Raw genomic sequence first — 14,633 nt, 5'->3', positions numbered from 1 at the left:
ATACAACCAGTAAAGCCCCTCTCATCTTCCCCCTCAGCTGGGCAAGGCGATCGTCTTTAGATCCTCCTCCCGCTGTCTGTTCTGCCTGACCCGATCCACCTCGTACGCCTCGTCCGTATCCACCTGGGGGACCGTCGATGGTACAGCGGGCAGACGATCCTCGATCTTTTGCCTCTTTTCGACGTCCTCGACTGTCTGTTGATTAGAATCAAGGATTTTTGGGAGTTTAGTACAGGACGAGATCGTGTTGGGCAATGAGTGTGGGGGCTCACCTCCCCACGAGCTTCTCGTTCGAGCTGAGCGAATTCTGCTTGAACCGCTTCCTCTTCTTCGGGTGACATCTTGCTCATCAACGCCTCGTCGATTTCCTATCAGCAAGCAAAACAAATCCGTCAATACCGGTTCATCCACTCTACACAGAAGGGCAACAATCGCGGGACTTACCCGCTGAGCGGCGACACCTTCCCCAACCCGATCCACAATAGATTCCGCTCGTTCGAGGCTCATCTCCTTCTGCAGCTCGCCTAGCACTTGTGATCCGTTCTGGAGGGATAGGAGTACCTGATTCTGTAGTTGCGAGAACTCGATCGTCGAGAGCTGTCGTGGTGCAAGTTCAAGTTCAAGTCCAGGTTCAAGTGCAGGAAAGGCCGTGTAGTATAGCAGAGGCTTTCAGCACTCCTCCGATATCACAGAGGTATTGCAAGAAGAGATGAGTGGGACGGACCAACTCGGTTATCGTCTGTAATTGCCCATCTGTCTTTATAAGCAAGCTCTCCTGGAACTTCCTTTGTCTCAACGCCGTCAGAGCTCGTGACTGCCAGTTGCCGTCATCGCCATAGAACAGCAAAGGATGTCAGCACTCAGACATAGCGTGTCAAGGTTGGAGATTTTCAAGTACTCACCTTGTTCCCCGAGGTGAGGGCTTGTTTGGCCGCATTCTGTTCCGTCTCCAGGTTCACAGTCAACTATAAATTACCCGTACGATTCAGCACAACCTGCACGCAGGTAGTCCAAGCTTTGCAGGACGACGGGTACTGACCCGCTTCTGATACTGTTTCAGTTTATCTCTCTGTACTTTCAAGCTGTAATCCACAACGGTGGTCGATCAGCCTAAGGGGGCTGCCGGACGGGCGGCATTGTCGAGCTGGACGTGTGGGCTCACTCGAGGATCGCCTTGTCGTTCTTGGTAACCTTCCCGCTGGACTGTGAAGCTCCCATCCTGAATTATATGAGGACTATATCTGTGTGACCAGAAAGAACCTCTGAGAGTGCCACCTTGCGGTCTGATCAATGCAGTCCTTGTACGGGTACACATGCATGCTAGGTCGTTGATCGCCGTTCGGTCGATCAGCCTCATTCGTCACCCAGACTGACTTAGAAACGCATAAATCGAGTAACCGTGTTCGAACGCATCATAACAGACGAGCTGTCCATCAGCTCGATCAATCGGTCGATAGGCTGGGTTGTGGTCATTCAAGTCGTTGCGAACCACAAAGAGATTGCTCATTGTGACCTCAAACCCATGCTGAGTGATTGAGTGTATCCACAACAATCTGTCGATGAAACGCAGAGGTATATTTACAGCATCGAAGGTCTTTCAGTAATCTCTCCAGTACACGTCGTCCAGCTTCGTGAAGTGTAAATCTCGTTATATGTCGTCAATTCAGTCCTGAGAGGCTTGTACGTTCAACCCCATGCAGGCGTCGTGCTATGTTTGCCGAAATCTAGTCAGTTCGGGTTGTACATGCGCAAAAGAGAGGGAGGGGACTGACCTATAGTTGACTATCAGCTGACCGTCCGTCTGAAAGCTCTGCGATGGCGAGACTTCCGACGATGAGCTAAAGCTATCGAGACGTACCCCAGGCCAGCCACTTTTCGCTCACCTTGTACAGGTTCGAAACCGTATCATCCGGCGCTGGAGCGAACGCCGAGTTGATATACAGAAACTGACCATGAGAGTACCAAGACCGATGTTCAGCTCCCAGCAAGACGACGAATCTACTACAACCGTAGCGACTTACGAGCTCTCCTCCAGTTGCTGACGTTCCACCCGGTTTGCCCCAACCTAGCTCTTTCCGTAGAAACGTATGCACCGCCGAGAAAGGATGAGATCCCGTGATCTTGTAATAATTCTGCTTCATGATCGGTGCCGATCCGACAGACTTGAACCTGACGATAACTGTATCGAGTCACCGAAGATTGATTAGCTTTGAATGGACGTATGGGCTAACTGGAGAGGTCTGGTGGCTGACCTTTCGTGGTATCTGGCTTGAGATAGGGTTGCAAGGCTTCCCGGGGCGAGATAGGTTCCATCGCTTCTCTCCTTTGCCTACGGTGTAGCGGCGGTGACGTCGTATCGTACGATTTCCAATTTGCTGATTCCAGATAATAGAATGGGAAGATAGGGCTCAAGCGATTGGCTAGCAGCTAGTATAGACGTTATCGGTACTGCTGAAGTTGTTCACAAGCTAGAAGGTAGGGTGGATGTCGAGAAAGCGTTGCAGGCGGACGAGCCCGTCCCCCGATAAATCCGCTTACGTAAACCCGAAAGGATGACGACTTGACCTCTCCTCAAGCGCAATGAGCGCAATGATCTTGTCAGCTATCACCTTGCGACGGTCTACGTATTCTCAATTTATCAGTCAGGTGGCGTTCATCGCATCATCGTCACTGCATGAAACCACAGTGACTCAGAAAACAAGCTAACTTCGAACGTCGTAGACCTTCGCAGCGGGAGCGGATGGACGAATGAGACGAGTGCCGCCTAACCCCCCCAGCGCGTCTCGTTGCTAGTTTCAGGATAGCGATCTGGACTGGGTCGCGAGTCGCGGGTCGCGCTCAGGAGATCTCTTCCTCTGAGGAGCTGAGGTCACCTGATGCAAGGACGCGCTTTCCCCCCTTGCCTTCACTGGCCAGGATCGTATATATTGCTGACCGGTCCAGAAAAAAGTCGGTCAGAAAAAGTCTCGAACAACCCTCTTCAACTCACTTCCATCGCCACTTCGATTTCGCTCCTTCAACTCCAACCCAAGCTCAACGCCATCTCGATCATCCATGATGACCCACCTCAACGTATCCTCCCCTATCCCCGTCCCCAAGAAGAGACCCGTCGCCGTCGCCTGCCTCTCGATCGGGGCCGGCTCGAACCCTTACGACCGAAGCGTCTTTGCTAAACCTCACGGCCAGTTGTTCAAGGTCACCGCGAACAGGTGGCTCAGGAAATCCAACGTTGAAGGTCTCACCATCACCGTCAAACCGAAGGACGACAAGAAGGAGGACAAGGTGGAGGGCTATGACTGGATTCATAAGCCTTCTCACCCTGGATCACCCCTAACGCCCGATGACAAGGATTATGGCATACAGTGAGCCTGACACCTGTTCAGTCCAGATCGTGGTGACTCCTTATCTGACCCTCCTTGCAATCGTTCTCGACCAGTCCGTTGCACTACTTTTTGAGAAGGATCCCCCTCTCGTCCGCTTACGATGTCCTCGAACAAGAGCAACAGCCACCGCAGGATGAGCACAAGACCGAAAAAGATCGCATCCGCCGTCACGCCTTAAGGTCGCTCCTCACTCATAGCTTGCGTCGTCAAAGATCCGCGGAAGAACAACAAGAGCAAGACCGACCTCAAGACCATAAAGCCAAGCAACCTGAGATCAAAGTCGAGGTGCCGGACACCGAAGCTCCTCAGGTTCAACAACCGCCCCGACGACCTCCCCTCATCCGCGAATACCGCGCGCCTGAGCAGATCGAGGAAACCGAGGAGGACAGTTGCTGTGCGCTCGATCACGGCGTTGAGGGATTCTGCTGCTGTGACAAGTGCTGTGAGCGCAGAGACAGCGTGGAGATTCCGGCTACTCCCCGGCCAAACCAGGTCTACTTGCCTCGGTTCAAAGGCCCCAGCATGTGGCAGGACGAGCTACTCCTCCCTCCACTGTCGATTAACAAGGCTCTCATCGAGCGTTCCATGACCGTCACTCCGACCGTACAACCCCCCGCGGATGCGTGTTTGAGACGAAAAGTTACCCTCCGAGGCTCTCCCTTGCGTCAAGCTACCGGAGTGTTCGATCTTCAAGACCTCGAGTACATCAGTACCAACGACAATGAGGAGGAGGCCGACTATGCAAGCGACTCTGATGTGGACACTGCCAGTATCACCGCTGTGAACGGGATCGACCCTATCGAAATGCCCATCCAGCAACGCCGACGTTCCAGCCCGCTCATGACTCGGGTCCTCAAGCGAGAGTTCCGTAAAGAAGTCAAGGAACTCTTGAGCAAGAAATCTGCTGCGCAGAAAGAAAAGGAGGAGGCCGAACGGCCTGTGATGATGGTACCCAGGAGGAGCAGGGCGGCCATGGCGCTCAGGCAGCTTGCGAATAGGGGTTGAGCTGCGACATGCGTTGACCGTCGCGTTTGGCATAATAGAGGTTTCGACTGTGATATGCTACTGCACTGATGTATCATACTGTATGTTTCATGTTGTATCATACGATATTATAATGCGTTATTTAAGAATCCTCGAACCCTTTGAGCATATGCGTCCTAGCCCGCTAGCCCAGAACGCCACCAGCCATGTCGTCAGGGCGACGCGCATCTCAAAGGGTCGAGTGCGATCGGCGAGATGCGAAATATTGCGACCTCGAGGCTTCGAAGTGATCTCTGAATTCGTCGTTTGCCGGGCTACTATCACCTGGCATTCAATCGAGACATAACCAAGACTTTTAATCCTCGAGGGTATGCTACCATGTCAATCAAGACTGTCAACCCTTTGAAACGATCGCGAAACGAGGACGTCGAGCGGTAAGTCCCCGCATGAAAGCGTCTTCACGATCTTCCCCGCTGACCCTTTTCGACCAACCAGTACCTCCAAACGCTCCAAACCAGCTCAAACCGTGTCGAAAGCTTTACCGCTATCGACTTCAGAATCCGATGTCAGTTCGAATGGACAGAGCGAAGATGAGAACGAATCAGCCAGCGACGATGACGACGAGGAAAATGACGAGGAGGACCCCGAAGCCGAAAGACAAGCCATGCTCGCCGCACTAGAAGCTCATGGACGAGCCATGTTCACAAGTCTGGACACCCCTACGGCGGGTCCCAGCACGATCAAATCCAGCGAGCAGTCTCAACGGAACAAAACCAAGAACGGGGTAAAGGAGGACCCCAAAGCCGGGAATAGAAAGCGTTCGAGCAAGGTTCCCGACCTTGATGGGCTTGATGGGATCTTCAGCGAGGACTCGGAGGAGGATTCGGAACTGGAGGAAGGAGAGGGGTTCGACGAGGATGATGGTGATGATGGAATCTCCGACCAGGACGGAGACGACTACGATGATGATGAGGAGAGCGAAGAAGAGGGACTAGAGGATGAAGAGGAAGAAGTGGAACCAGTAGAAACGGTCGTTTTCGGCGGGAATACCGGACGAAGCACTTTGGGTACAACATCCAAAGCAGACTTCAAGCGCTTTATGGTGAGTTTTTCATGAGTCTCGAAGAACTATGAAAGCATGTACTGATGATCTAAATGATTGGGCATGGATCCTGTAGTCGTCAAAGTCTTCCAAGATGATGGATGTGAAAAAGCCCGACGAGGACGTTCCGGGCAGACGGAAGAAGGGATCTGCTGAGGATCAAGCCGAGGACGATGAGGATCGGTGAGTCCTAATGGCCACCTACTGGACGGGACTTAGACTCACAGCGAAGGATGCTGTGCTTCTCGTCAGATCGAATGCCGCATTGGACAAGGAGCTACATGGGCTTTTGATGACGAGCTTGTTACCGAATGCTACGACAGCTTCCAAGCCATCCGAGAAGCGAAATCAGATGAGCAGTCGGTTGCTAGAGGTATGCCGACACCGAACCTCACCACCTTGAAATGACTGGAAGCCCGCTGATTCCCGACCTGATGACTATATTCTACAGTTGGCTTCAATCGCCGGACTAGGCGAAGGGACGTCGACGCTCAAGTCCACGGCGTACAAGACCCAGCCTACCAAGATCCGGAGCAACATCCTCAAAGCGCAAGAACGCCGTACCGAGAAGACCCGTGCCGAGGCCCAAGCGTCCGGTTCTTGGGTCAAGGGTTCGGGTGGGCTGGGCGATATCGGCAAGGACAAGGGTCTGACGCTGGCAGCGAAGAAGAGGCAGGAGAAGGAGCGGGAGAGGAGGTCCAAGTCGGACGACCGAGGTTTGAGCATGGGAGTAGGGAGGTTCAAGGGAGGGGTGTTGACGCTGAGCAAGAGCGAGATTGCGAAAGGTTCGGCTGTGCCGGAAAAGTTCAGCATTGGCAAGAAGAAGGGCAAGGGAGGGAAGAAGGGCGGGAAGAAGTGATCCTGACTATAAGGAGTTGCGTGCTAACTGCCGGTGGCGATGTAGATGGTCGGCCGTTATTCAGTCGATGGCAGCGTCGGTGTTCACGGAATGGCTTCAGGCCGGAACATGGTCTTATACGGGATCTTGGAGGGGTACTCGCGCGCACTGCTATCGATTTGAAGGAATCAGAGGGATTAGCAGAGAGTATTGACCCACCTATGAGGAATGGGGGGAGAAGTACATGCGACACATTAAGCAGAGGAGGACTAAGGCGAAGCTTGAGGATCCTATCGGATATCCTGAGAGCAGGCGATCTCACTCACGAGGTAGTCCAGAAACAGCCTCCTTGTTTTCTCTCTCTTTTGGCCATCGTCTTGACTTGAACTTTCGATAGTTGGGCATACAAGATGTTTGAGATGCCCAGCCTGATCCTTGCCCTCAACTCCATTCTGCCGCGCTGATCGAGTTATCAGCATCTCATCGTTACCACGAGTGGTATTGGTAACATTAAAAATGTCCGGCTACGGCCCAATTCAGGCTTCACCCTTCGAAGCCCAATCGTCCAAGTTTGTCATCAATCGAAAGGTCATGGATCATGGATCATGGATCATGAATCATGATGGATCGATCACCTTCCCGATCATCATCTCCATTCCTTGACCATCGGAATCGGAACCCGGACATACGACTTCACCTACCAAGTCCGAGAAACCCACGCCCACTGTGTGCATACCCGTACCCACGCGCAAGGAAAGAAGGCGTTTGCAGTTCCATAGAGGGTGCTTCTCGGTGGCGTGTGCCCGCGGGATCGTGCGAAAGGATGTTGATGGGTATCGGCCGGTCGCGTCGATCATGAACTCATGAAACCATGATGGGTGGTAGTGATGCGAAGTAATCTTGCACGAGCCGGGCGAGGTTCCGGGTCGCCCTCGCTCGAAACTAGTACATGTGGTTGCGCTGCCGTACCTAGACTTCGTTTCTATCGAGGGACGTTATCCACTCCTACACTGGTACACTGGTCAACATCGGAGTCATCAGAAAAGATCGCACAACAGGCTCAAGAAATCAGATTAGATGGCCTCACGGACGGATCACTTCGCCCACCCGAACCCGAAGCCAGACGCGCGCGGGAAGACACGACGCGTTCCGTTTCATCCGCTCTACCCCTTGATCGTTTCATCGTCAGTCTCCCCGCCATCACCCGATAACTCCTCCCCCTCGTGCATTTCCTGCAGGAGTGTCGTTGATCGGAGAAGAGCATCCTTTGGGATCCTCGAGGTGTTTCAATCTGAGACGGAACAGAATCAAGGGGCGGCTGTGCTCATTCTCCCTTGCTACCCTTCTTTCGCTCCGTCTGGTGACGTCTCGAGCAGGTGGAGTTCGAGGTTGAGTGACTTTCCACCCTGCTGATCTCTGATCTATGCGCTTTTTCGCCTGATGGCTGATGGTACGTTCGTGATCAAATGCGATTTGTTGTGATGATCATCTTCGCATCGTGCTCGTCATAGATTCTAAAGGATGTAAACAAACCCGATTGCTCAAATCGCTCGGTTGCGTTGCGATTGACCGAGTCTTCTTGATGAGACTCGGACCACAACAAACGACGCGTCCCGCCCATCCACCTGCTCTAGCTACTCTCGATATCCCTTCTCAATCGTCAATCGACATCATCCACATCGTTCGTCGACGTTGAATTCACTTCTCGTCGACTCTAGCCACCTGGATTTGAAGCAGCCTGTTCAGAGCCGACGGGAACGACGAATCTGCGGACAATCTTTTAGACCTAGCTGCCGGATTTCACGACCTTTTACGAATCTCAAAACGAGCATCTTCACGTTCTCTTTAGCTCTTTATCAACGATACACGATCCTTCACAACGTATCTTCGCCATTCTCTTGATCAACCCTCATTCACCCCAACAGTTACAAACACCTTCTTTCAACTCATTCTTGTCGGCCTTCACAATTCCCGGACCGTTCGCAATACCTTATCCTTGATCACGTTAAATTGGTCTTGATCACGGTAAGCTGCATTTTGAATCTTACATACCAAGATGAATTGCTCAAATGTTACTCTGTATAGCTTGATCCCCTTCACGATGCTCGGACACGGCCGTCAAGAATCGCGATTCAATGACGCACCCTCCTTGAGCTCGTTGCGTGGTCACGCACGACGACCTTCCCAAGCCCCTGTCCCACCACTTCCTTCTTTCACGTCCACTCAGGTACCCCATTCTCGGTTCGAATCCAACCTCCCTCGACCGACCTTTCAGGCATCCACCCTGGGCAATCACAACAACAGCAAGACCAGCACTTCGAGCAAGACCTCTTCCCGCTCGCAACAAGTCAAATCAAGCCGTCGAGGAAGTTTGCAGAACAAGCCTGGTATCTCGCTCGAGGCGTGGCAACAGTACGCGACTAAAGGTCCGGTTCCTCTGCCTTCCCGGAAGGATAACCCTTATGGCGTGTACATGGCCACCGGTAACGCTGAAGGCCAGGCCACGACGACGAAAGGTTTCCGAGCGGCAGGGTATGGAACGGGAATTCCTGTCTCTGTTCAGAACTCGAAGTCGATCTCTACCGACCGTCGTACGAGCACGATCAGCACCGGTTCGTCCGCTCGTCCTACGTCCCAGCTTCAAGCGCAGAACTCGGATAGCAGGATCTCCCGGTTCGAAGACGCGCTTGACCTCGACCGACCTGAATCTCGCGCCCAGAATCTGAATCAGACAGTGATGCAACGCCCTGGGTCGAGCTTCCGGTCGTCCAGGTTCGAGGATGCTTATGATACCTTTGAGACTCAAAACCAGAGTTCCGGAGGAGCGGGAAACGTCAGTAGGATACCCAGGTTGTCGGCGGAAGGAGATCGCAATCGGGAGAAAGGGATTCTCTCCGAAGTCCTCTTCGATCATAATGGCATGTCGGACATCAAAGAGGAGATCCCGCGTACTTCTAGATCGGCGGGGTTCTCGAAGAACGTCTTTCAGACGCAGAAGACGATCCCTTTTGGTTCAGAGCCGCTCAAGAGCGAGTTCGATCATACCATCAGAAGCGCCTCGGCAGCGGGTATGTACAGAACCAGCGCGAGTAGCGGTGGGAACTCGGATAGACGCGGGTCAGTCAGCAGCGAGTCCAAGTTGGCCCTCTACGGAGCTCAGGATCGTGAGACGTTCAGCGACAAGGCTAGTATTCGTACAACTAATACCTTCGGGGTAAAAGGACGGACTGGAGAGGTCGATGTGACTAGCGTCAAGACCGCTCGGACGGTCGGCGGTAGCGCCGGTACGTACGAACGGCAGGTAAATCTCCCTGTTCAGACGGAGAAGAAGAACGAGCGAGAGGCGTACTACCAATACGGTACTGAGAAAGATTCCAAGGCGAGGAAAAGCCTGGCGGGAGTCTTCGGCGGTAAAGGACCTGGGAGCGTCAAATCGTTCGGGACGACCAAGACCTCGATGACCGCTGCCGATCTCAGTATGGACAAGGAGAACTACACGGTCCGACGTGCCAAGGGGAGCTGGTCCAGCAGTCAGACTTTTGGGGACAAGTGGCAATCTTCTCCTCGGGAGAGGAAGTTGACCAAGACACCCGAACCTCTGCCTCCCAAGGTCGAGATTGTGGGGACTATCCGCGACGCGTTCCCCGTCGTTCGTGAATCGATCGAACTCGATGCGCAGCGGGGGTTGATGCCGGCGTTCCATTTCGATCCGAAACCGATCCAAGACAGAAAGCAGGAAAGTACTCATCGAGACTTGACAGCGGCCGTAAAGGGCCATGGTCTGCCTCCTTCAGCTTATAACCGGGGGATGACACCGGAGCCGTTTTTGGAGCATCGCGCCAGGAAGAAATCGTCCGCCTCACCACTTCTCACGAAGATGAAGTCCGCTTGGCATCTCAACGGACATCAAACCAGTCAATCGGCCGACTTGGAAAAGATTGAAGAGATGTTGACCGCCGATGAAAAGTCACAACCGCCAATGTCGGGCCTCGCCAAGATGAAATCCAACTTGAACCTCTCGCGTTTCAGGTCGCACAAGGCTAGTCTCGCGGACATCCAAGCCAACGCGCGACAACAGGCAGGACACACGACGAACGACAGTTTCACTTACGTTGAGCCTAGTGTTGGGGACAGGAGTACCATCTCGGAGTGGACCTTGGCTTCGGTCTCATCTGTTTCGGATGGTTTACCGGCTCCTTGGGAAGAGAATGGCTTGCAAGGTGGCGGTAAGCGGGTGATCAAGAAGAAGAAGAGCATGGCGCCGGGCGCCCTGCTAGAAAAGATGTTCGGGGGCAAACCGGGCAGAGACAAGAAGGAGAAACGAGACAGTAGAGGTAAGTTCATCCGCTTAAAAGTTACTCTCGTCCAGTTAATTGAGAGATTATGATTCTACAGATCGTTTCAGCCTGAAGAACGCTGCTTCTCAGTTGACGCTTCGACCCAAAGCGAACCGCCCGGGCTCGGACAGCGCCTCGATCAACTCGGCGGCGAGTATCCGTTCACAAGACCGAAAGTCCAGTTTCGCAAACACACGTAGGATGACCATGGGTCTATCGACCGATCCTGCCTTCGTGACGGACGAGATCGAACCTCCTTCTCTGCCCAAGAAACGGTCCACCTCGCCCATCGATGCGATATCACCTCAACTGCCAGAATTCTCCTTTTCTCAACCCCTTACGTCAGGTTCAGAACTACGAGCCGACGTTCTAGGTAACGAGAGCTACGTATCCCGGTTCGGGTATGGTATCGATCCCGAGCTTACGTCTGAGCGTTCGCCAGCCGAATCTGTGGAAGACAACCCGCCGACAAGCGCGACTTTCGCTTACTCGCTTCACAGCGAGTACTCGAGGGAGAGCCAAGAGGATGTGGAAGCCGGAAACCGCCGCACTTCGAGGGAAGACAGTTCCCTGGACGTCGTCGAGAACGATCTCGACTATCTTCGCTCGCGGATGTCTTACTTTCAAGGAGGGAACGGCGAAAAGCGAAAGTCGACTGGACCGCTCCCCAAAAGGTCCAGCGTCCAGGGCGTGTTCGACGTTCTAGACCAGCTTCCGAACGCTGACAACCAGGTCAAAGAAGTTCCCCAGTTTACGCAACGTAACCTTGTCGTCCCTGAGCGATTCCCGGATTCCTCTCTCGGGACTGCGCTTCCTCAACCTGTGCGCGCGGCATCAGGTCAGTGCGGCTTTTCTGAGCGTCGAAGGGTGGAAATTCTCTGCTAACGATATTAAGATGAACAGCGACGGATCTCGCGAAAATGTCTACAGTGACGGACGATCTCCATTACCTCGTGGCCAACTTCGCATGTTACACTCCCAACAGTATGCTGTCGGCTACTCCTACGAGGGGAGCCGGCATGATTTCGCCCTCCGAATCGCAATATCTAGAGTCGGAAAGTCCTACACCCATCAGCCGCGGTTCTACTCAGATGTTGGGCGCCAAAAAATCCAATGCCACGATCCGAGCCAAAGCAAGTCCCATCAAGATCAGCCCGCTGCGTCTCGCGCTTCACAACAACTTGAGCAAGCGCTACACACCCGATGGGAAAGGGTCGTCTAGCGGATTCAATGTCCGGGGCGATGAAGAGACCGTGGGAATGCCTTCGAGAGCCGAGCTCAATGACGAAGAATTGGTTGACGACGAGGACTCTGACGGTGAAGCTGTAGGCAACCACTTGCCGCAGACGTTCGTGACCGAACCTACGCCTAGGGGAGCCTCTACCGCTACCTTCACCAGCATGGCACGCTCCGATTTGCCTCAACTGCAGACCAACCTGGACAGAGTGATCGAAAAGGGCTCGCTGGCCTCGTCTTTCGCTACCCTTACCCCGGTCGATGACGATGCGCCTAGAGAATCTTTCGATTTCACTGGCGAATACGCACAGCTGAACGAAAACGGATGCCGACAGAGTTTCTTGGCGGAACTCGATCGACTGGGTCTCGTAATTGATGAGACCGATAATATTCCCGAAGCGAAAGGGGCCAAAGAGATCCAGCCTACGATAACCAAGAGGAGTTCACTCAACAGAGATTTCAAATTTGGAAGGCCCGCTCCAGCTCCCCTCGAACGAGCGCAATCAGCAATCCCTAGCGGAGGGATCCCGTTCGTTCCAAGGCATTCTCAGCATCTCCCGGACGATTCGCTATTTTCTTTCGCGAGTATGAGCAGCGTAGGAAGGGTCGTGGACACGGGGATATCGGGGAATTTCGTTAATCTCTTTGAGCGCGAATTTGCGGCCGCTCAGAACTCTCGACCGACGCAGTTGCACTCTGCGCACAAGAGCTGGACAGACAGTCTCAGATCGTCCGTTGGCCGAAGCAGAGGATCGATTGATTCAATAGATTCAGCTTTGGAGAACACTAGGGGATCTCGTCACAGGCGCAAGAACAGCTCTGTCGATAGCGCTCATTCTGCCATGCGACGCATAGGTCGGCCGGGGGTGGACTCGGATAGGATGTTCAAGACGAACTGTCTATATTCTATTGCTGGTTCCCCATCAAACAGCCAAGCATCTCCCTCCGAGACAAAAACTCTCGGTAAAGGATCAGTTAGAGGTCCAGGAAACGCCAAGCCGTCGTACGATACCCTGCTAGATTACAAGCCGTCCGGGAGCAAGCTAGACTCGCTCTACGATCAGACAAGGCAGAGCACAATTTCACAAGGTGACGACTCGCTGTTTTCCACTTCCAGTAGGAATCAGTCGTTCTCGCTCTTCCGCCCTCGCCCCATATCTTGCATCAGCGATCGAAGCGAGGTCGACTCATCCTCACAAGACGCTTCGCCTCTAGCTCGCAAGAGCGGTGAAATGCTTCGCCGCTCCCAGGACGTGGAGCGCCGAGGAGGACATGACCGACAACAGTCGACGGTTGATCAGTCCCGCAGTTCTCGCACGTTGGAAGCCATAGGAGACGACTGTATGTGCAGTCAAGACATTCTAAGTTCTGATGAGGCCGTATTGACTCGCACTTTCTTGCAGCTTTCACGTCGATCGAGAGCACGAATAAGCCTCTTCCCCCGAGAAACTCCTTCTCCAGGAGCATTCAAGCGCGCTTGTCGTCGACGCCTCGTCTGATTTCACCTTCCGGCAGCGAGCCTTCGAGCAAACCATCCACGGATGTGCAATCGATCATCAGTGCGATGTTGGATCCTCCTGTTACCAAGCCAATGCGCGAACCGAAAGTGCGAACGGCCTCCCAGGTCGAATCGGGAATCCAAGCACAAGATGACCGTCGAAATGGCTGGGAGAAGAGAGAGACAATGGATTCTCTTGTCTCGAAATATACCTCAGGATCATCTCGCGACAGCATGAAACGATGGGTGGACTGGCAGCGCGAGGCCGAGCTCGAGATCGAAAAATCCAAGATGGCTTGGGCGGACACGGATGCTAGTCGAGCGGTCGTGGACAGTGGGTATCCGAGAGAGCCCTGACTCTAGGAACACGGTTGACTGATGTTTGACCGCGTTCTTTGACAGAAGAATTCAAACCGCCTAGCAATCTTGAAGATGTAGCTCGGCTCATCCAGATTTCCCGATACGTCAATACGTCATTGGCAGAAGCTTCGCCAGGCAAGCAAATCGCTCGCCGAGCGCAGGTACCTATGGATGCTTTCGATAAGGCTATCGCAGAGAGCGCCGTTCAACCTCCCCAACATAGGCCTGCAGCCTTACCTACCAAGTTTCAGCGGACTGACACTGCGGGCACCATCGCCTCGATAACCGGTTCAATAACCCCTAGCACCCCGTCCGGTTTGTTCTCATTCGCTATGACCCAGCCGGTCCGAGAGTCGCCGGTCCGGCTACCATTGGTGGATACTAGTAACGTGCACGGAACGTCGCCCTCTCGACGATCTCCTAGAAAATCTTTGACGAAAAAGAACACGAAAACCATTGGCCCAGTTCGCAGTCGTGTGACATCTACAGCAAGTGCCCGCAGAGTGAGTAGATTTTGAAGCTCCTCTCGAGAAGCGATTCTAATTTCTATTTCATTTTCAGGCAAAGCTGGGATGGGGGCGACGACGAGACTCGGCGACAGCACCGGTGCCCAAAGTATCGGGCCCACGTACGCCATCGAAGCGAAGTTCAGGAGAAGACGATGAAAGGCGGCAAGACAACGGGTAAGTCACTTCGCGTACGCTTATTGACATACCGATACTGAAATGCCGTTGGTGAACACAGTCCCTTGCTTGATGACCGAAGGCGTAGTGGCTACAAGGCTAGGAATTCTCAAAACAGGCGAAGTATTCGCGCTTAGTAATCATAATGTCTCTTTCCCTCTTGGTCCCTCCCGTATCTGTAAGGTCTGTATTCCGGTCATAGGATCGTCTTA

General features: G+C 53.4%; 5 protein-coding genes across 5 annotated transcripts; 3 read left to right on the top strand and 2 right to left on the bottom strand.

Annotated features, from left to right (window-relative positions):
- Window positions 1-33: 33 nt before the first annotated feature.
- On the bottom strand, window positions 34-1,218 carry HD553DRAFT_340220 (uncharacterized protein; the record flags this gene model as incomplete). The annotated part of the gene is made up of 7 exons (XM_046182520.1): window positions 34-195; window positions 273-368; window positions 445-597; window positions 677-814; window positions 903-965; window positions 1,040-1,082; window positions 1,163-1,218. 7 exons carry the CDS (start codon window positions 1,216-1,218, stop codon window positions 34-36), a joined length of 711 nt encoding a protein of 236 aa, XP_046038512.1.
- A 96-nt stretch (window positions 1,219-1,314) lies between these two features.
- HD553DRAFT_307371 (ubiquitin-like protein Atg12) lies at window positions 1,315-2,458 on the bottom strand. Its single transcript, XM_046179410.1, has 5 exons — window positions 2,253-2,458; window positions 2,022-2,179; window positions 1,884-1,946; window positions 1,773-1,810; window positions 1,315-1,708 (listed from the first exon to the last, which is right to left on the bottom strand). Exons 1-5 carry the CDS (start codon window positions 2,311-2,313, stop codon window positions 1,687-1,689), a joined length of 342 nt encoding a protein of 113 aa, XP_046038511.1. The 5' UTR covers window positions 2,314-2,458; the 3' UTR covers window positions 1,315-1,686.
- A 599-nt stretch (window positions 2,459-3,057) lies between these two features.
- On the top strand, window positions 3,058-4,388 carry HD553DRAFT_334241 (uncharacterized protein; the record flags this gene model as incomplete). The annotated part of the gene is made up of 2 exons (XM_046182133.1): window positions 3,058-3,362; window positions 3,437-4,388. The coding sequence occupies 2 exons, from the start codon at window positions 3,058-3,060 to the stop codon at window positions 4,386-4,388; spliced, it is 1,257 nt and encodes a 418-aa protein (XP_046038510.1).
- Window positions 4,389-4,745: 357 nt separating this feature from the next.
- Window positions 4,746-6,328, top strand: HD553DRAFT_322605 (uncharacterized protein; the record flags this gene model as incomplete). The annotated part of the gene is made up of 5 exons (XM_046181301.1): window positions 4,746-4,801; window positions 4,863-5,469; window positions 5,546-5,652; window positions 5,722-5,842; window positions 5,921-6,328. The coding sequence occupies 5 exons, from the start codon at window positions 4,746-4,748 to the stop codon at window positions 6,326-6,328; spliced, it is 1,299 nt and encodes a 432-aa protein (XP_046038509.1).
- A 5,619-nt stretch (window positions 6,329-11,947) lies between these two features.
- HD553DRAFT_188634 (uncharacterized protein) lies at window positions 11,948-14,599 on the top strand. Its single transcript, XM_046177002.1, has 5 exons — window positions 11,948-13,221; window positions 13,284-13,712; window positions 13,784-14,241; window positions 14,300-14,421; window positions 14,483-14,599. Exons 1-5 carry the CDS (start codon window positions 12,045-12,047, stop codon window positions 14,556-14,558), a joined length of 2,262 nt encoding a protein of 753 aa, XP_046038508.1. The 5' UTR covers window positions 11,948-12,044; the 3' UTR covers window positions 14,559-14,599.
- The last annotated feature ends 34 nt before the right edge of the window (window positions 14,600-14,633 follow it).

The sequence above is a fragment of the Filobasidium floriforme genome, assembly GCF_021052385.1.
Source record: "Filobasidium floriforme strain CBS 6241 chromosome Unknown HD553scaffold_5, whole genome shotgun sequence".
Classification (NCBI taxonomy): domain Eukaryota; kingdom Fungi; phylum Basidiomycota; class Tremellomycetes; order Filobasidiales; family Filobasidiaceae; genus Filobasidium; species Filobasidium floriforme.
The sequence above is the reverse complement of the archived record's forward strand: the minus strand, read 5'-3'. Positions and strand labels throughout refer to the sequence as shown.

Coding starts and splice junctions, on each gene's coding strand:
- HD553DRAFT_188634 (XM_046177002.1), top strand. CDS start 12,045: ATGGCACGCTCCGATTTGCCTCAACTGCAGACCAACCTGGACAGAGTG. Junction 13,222..13,283: donor GGAAGCCATAGGAGACGACT/GTATGTGCAGTC, acceptor ACTTTCTTGCAG/CTTTCACGTCGATCGAGAGC. Junction 14,422..14,482: donor GAAAGGCGGCAAGACAACGG/GTAAGTCACTTC, acceptor TGGTGAACACAG/TCCCTTGCTTGATGACCGAA.
- HD553DRAFT_307371 (XM_046179410.1), bottom strand. CDS start 2,313: ATGGAACCTATCTCGCCCCGGGAAGCCTTGCAACCCTATCTCAAGCCA. Junction 2,180..2,252: donor CAAGCCAGATACCACGAAAG/GTCAGCCACCAG, acceptor GACTCGATACAG/TTATCGTCAGGTTCAAGTCT. Junction 1,709..1,772: donor CAGCTGATAGTCAACTATAG/GTCAGTCCCCTC, acceptor CGGCAAACATAG/CACGACGCCTGCATGGGGTT.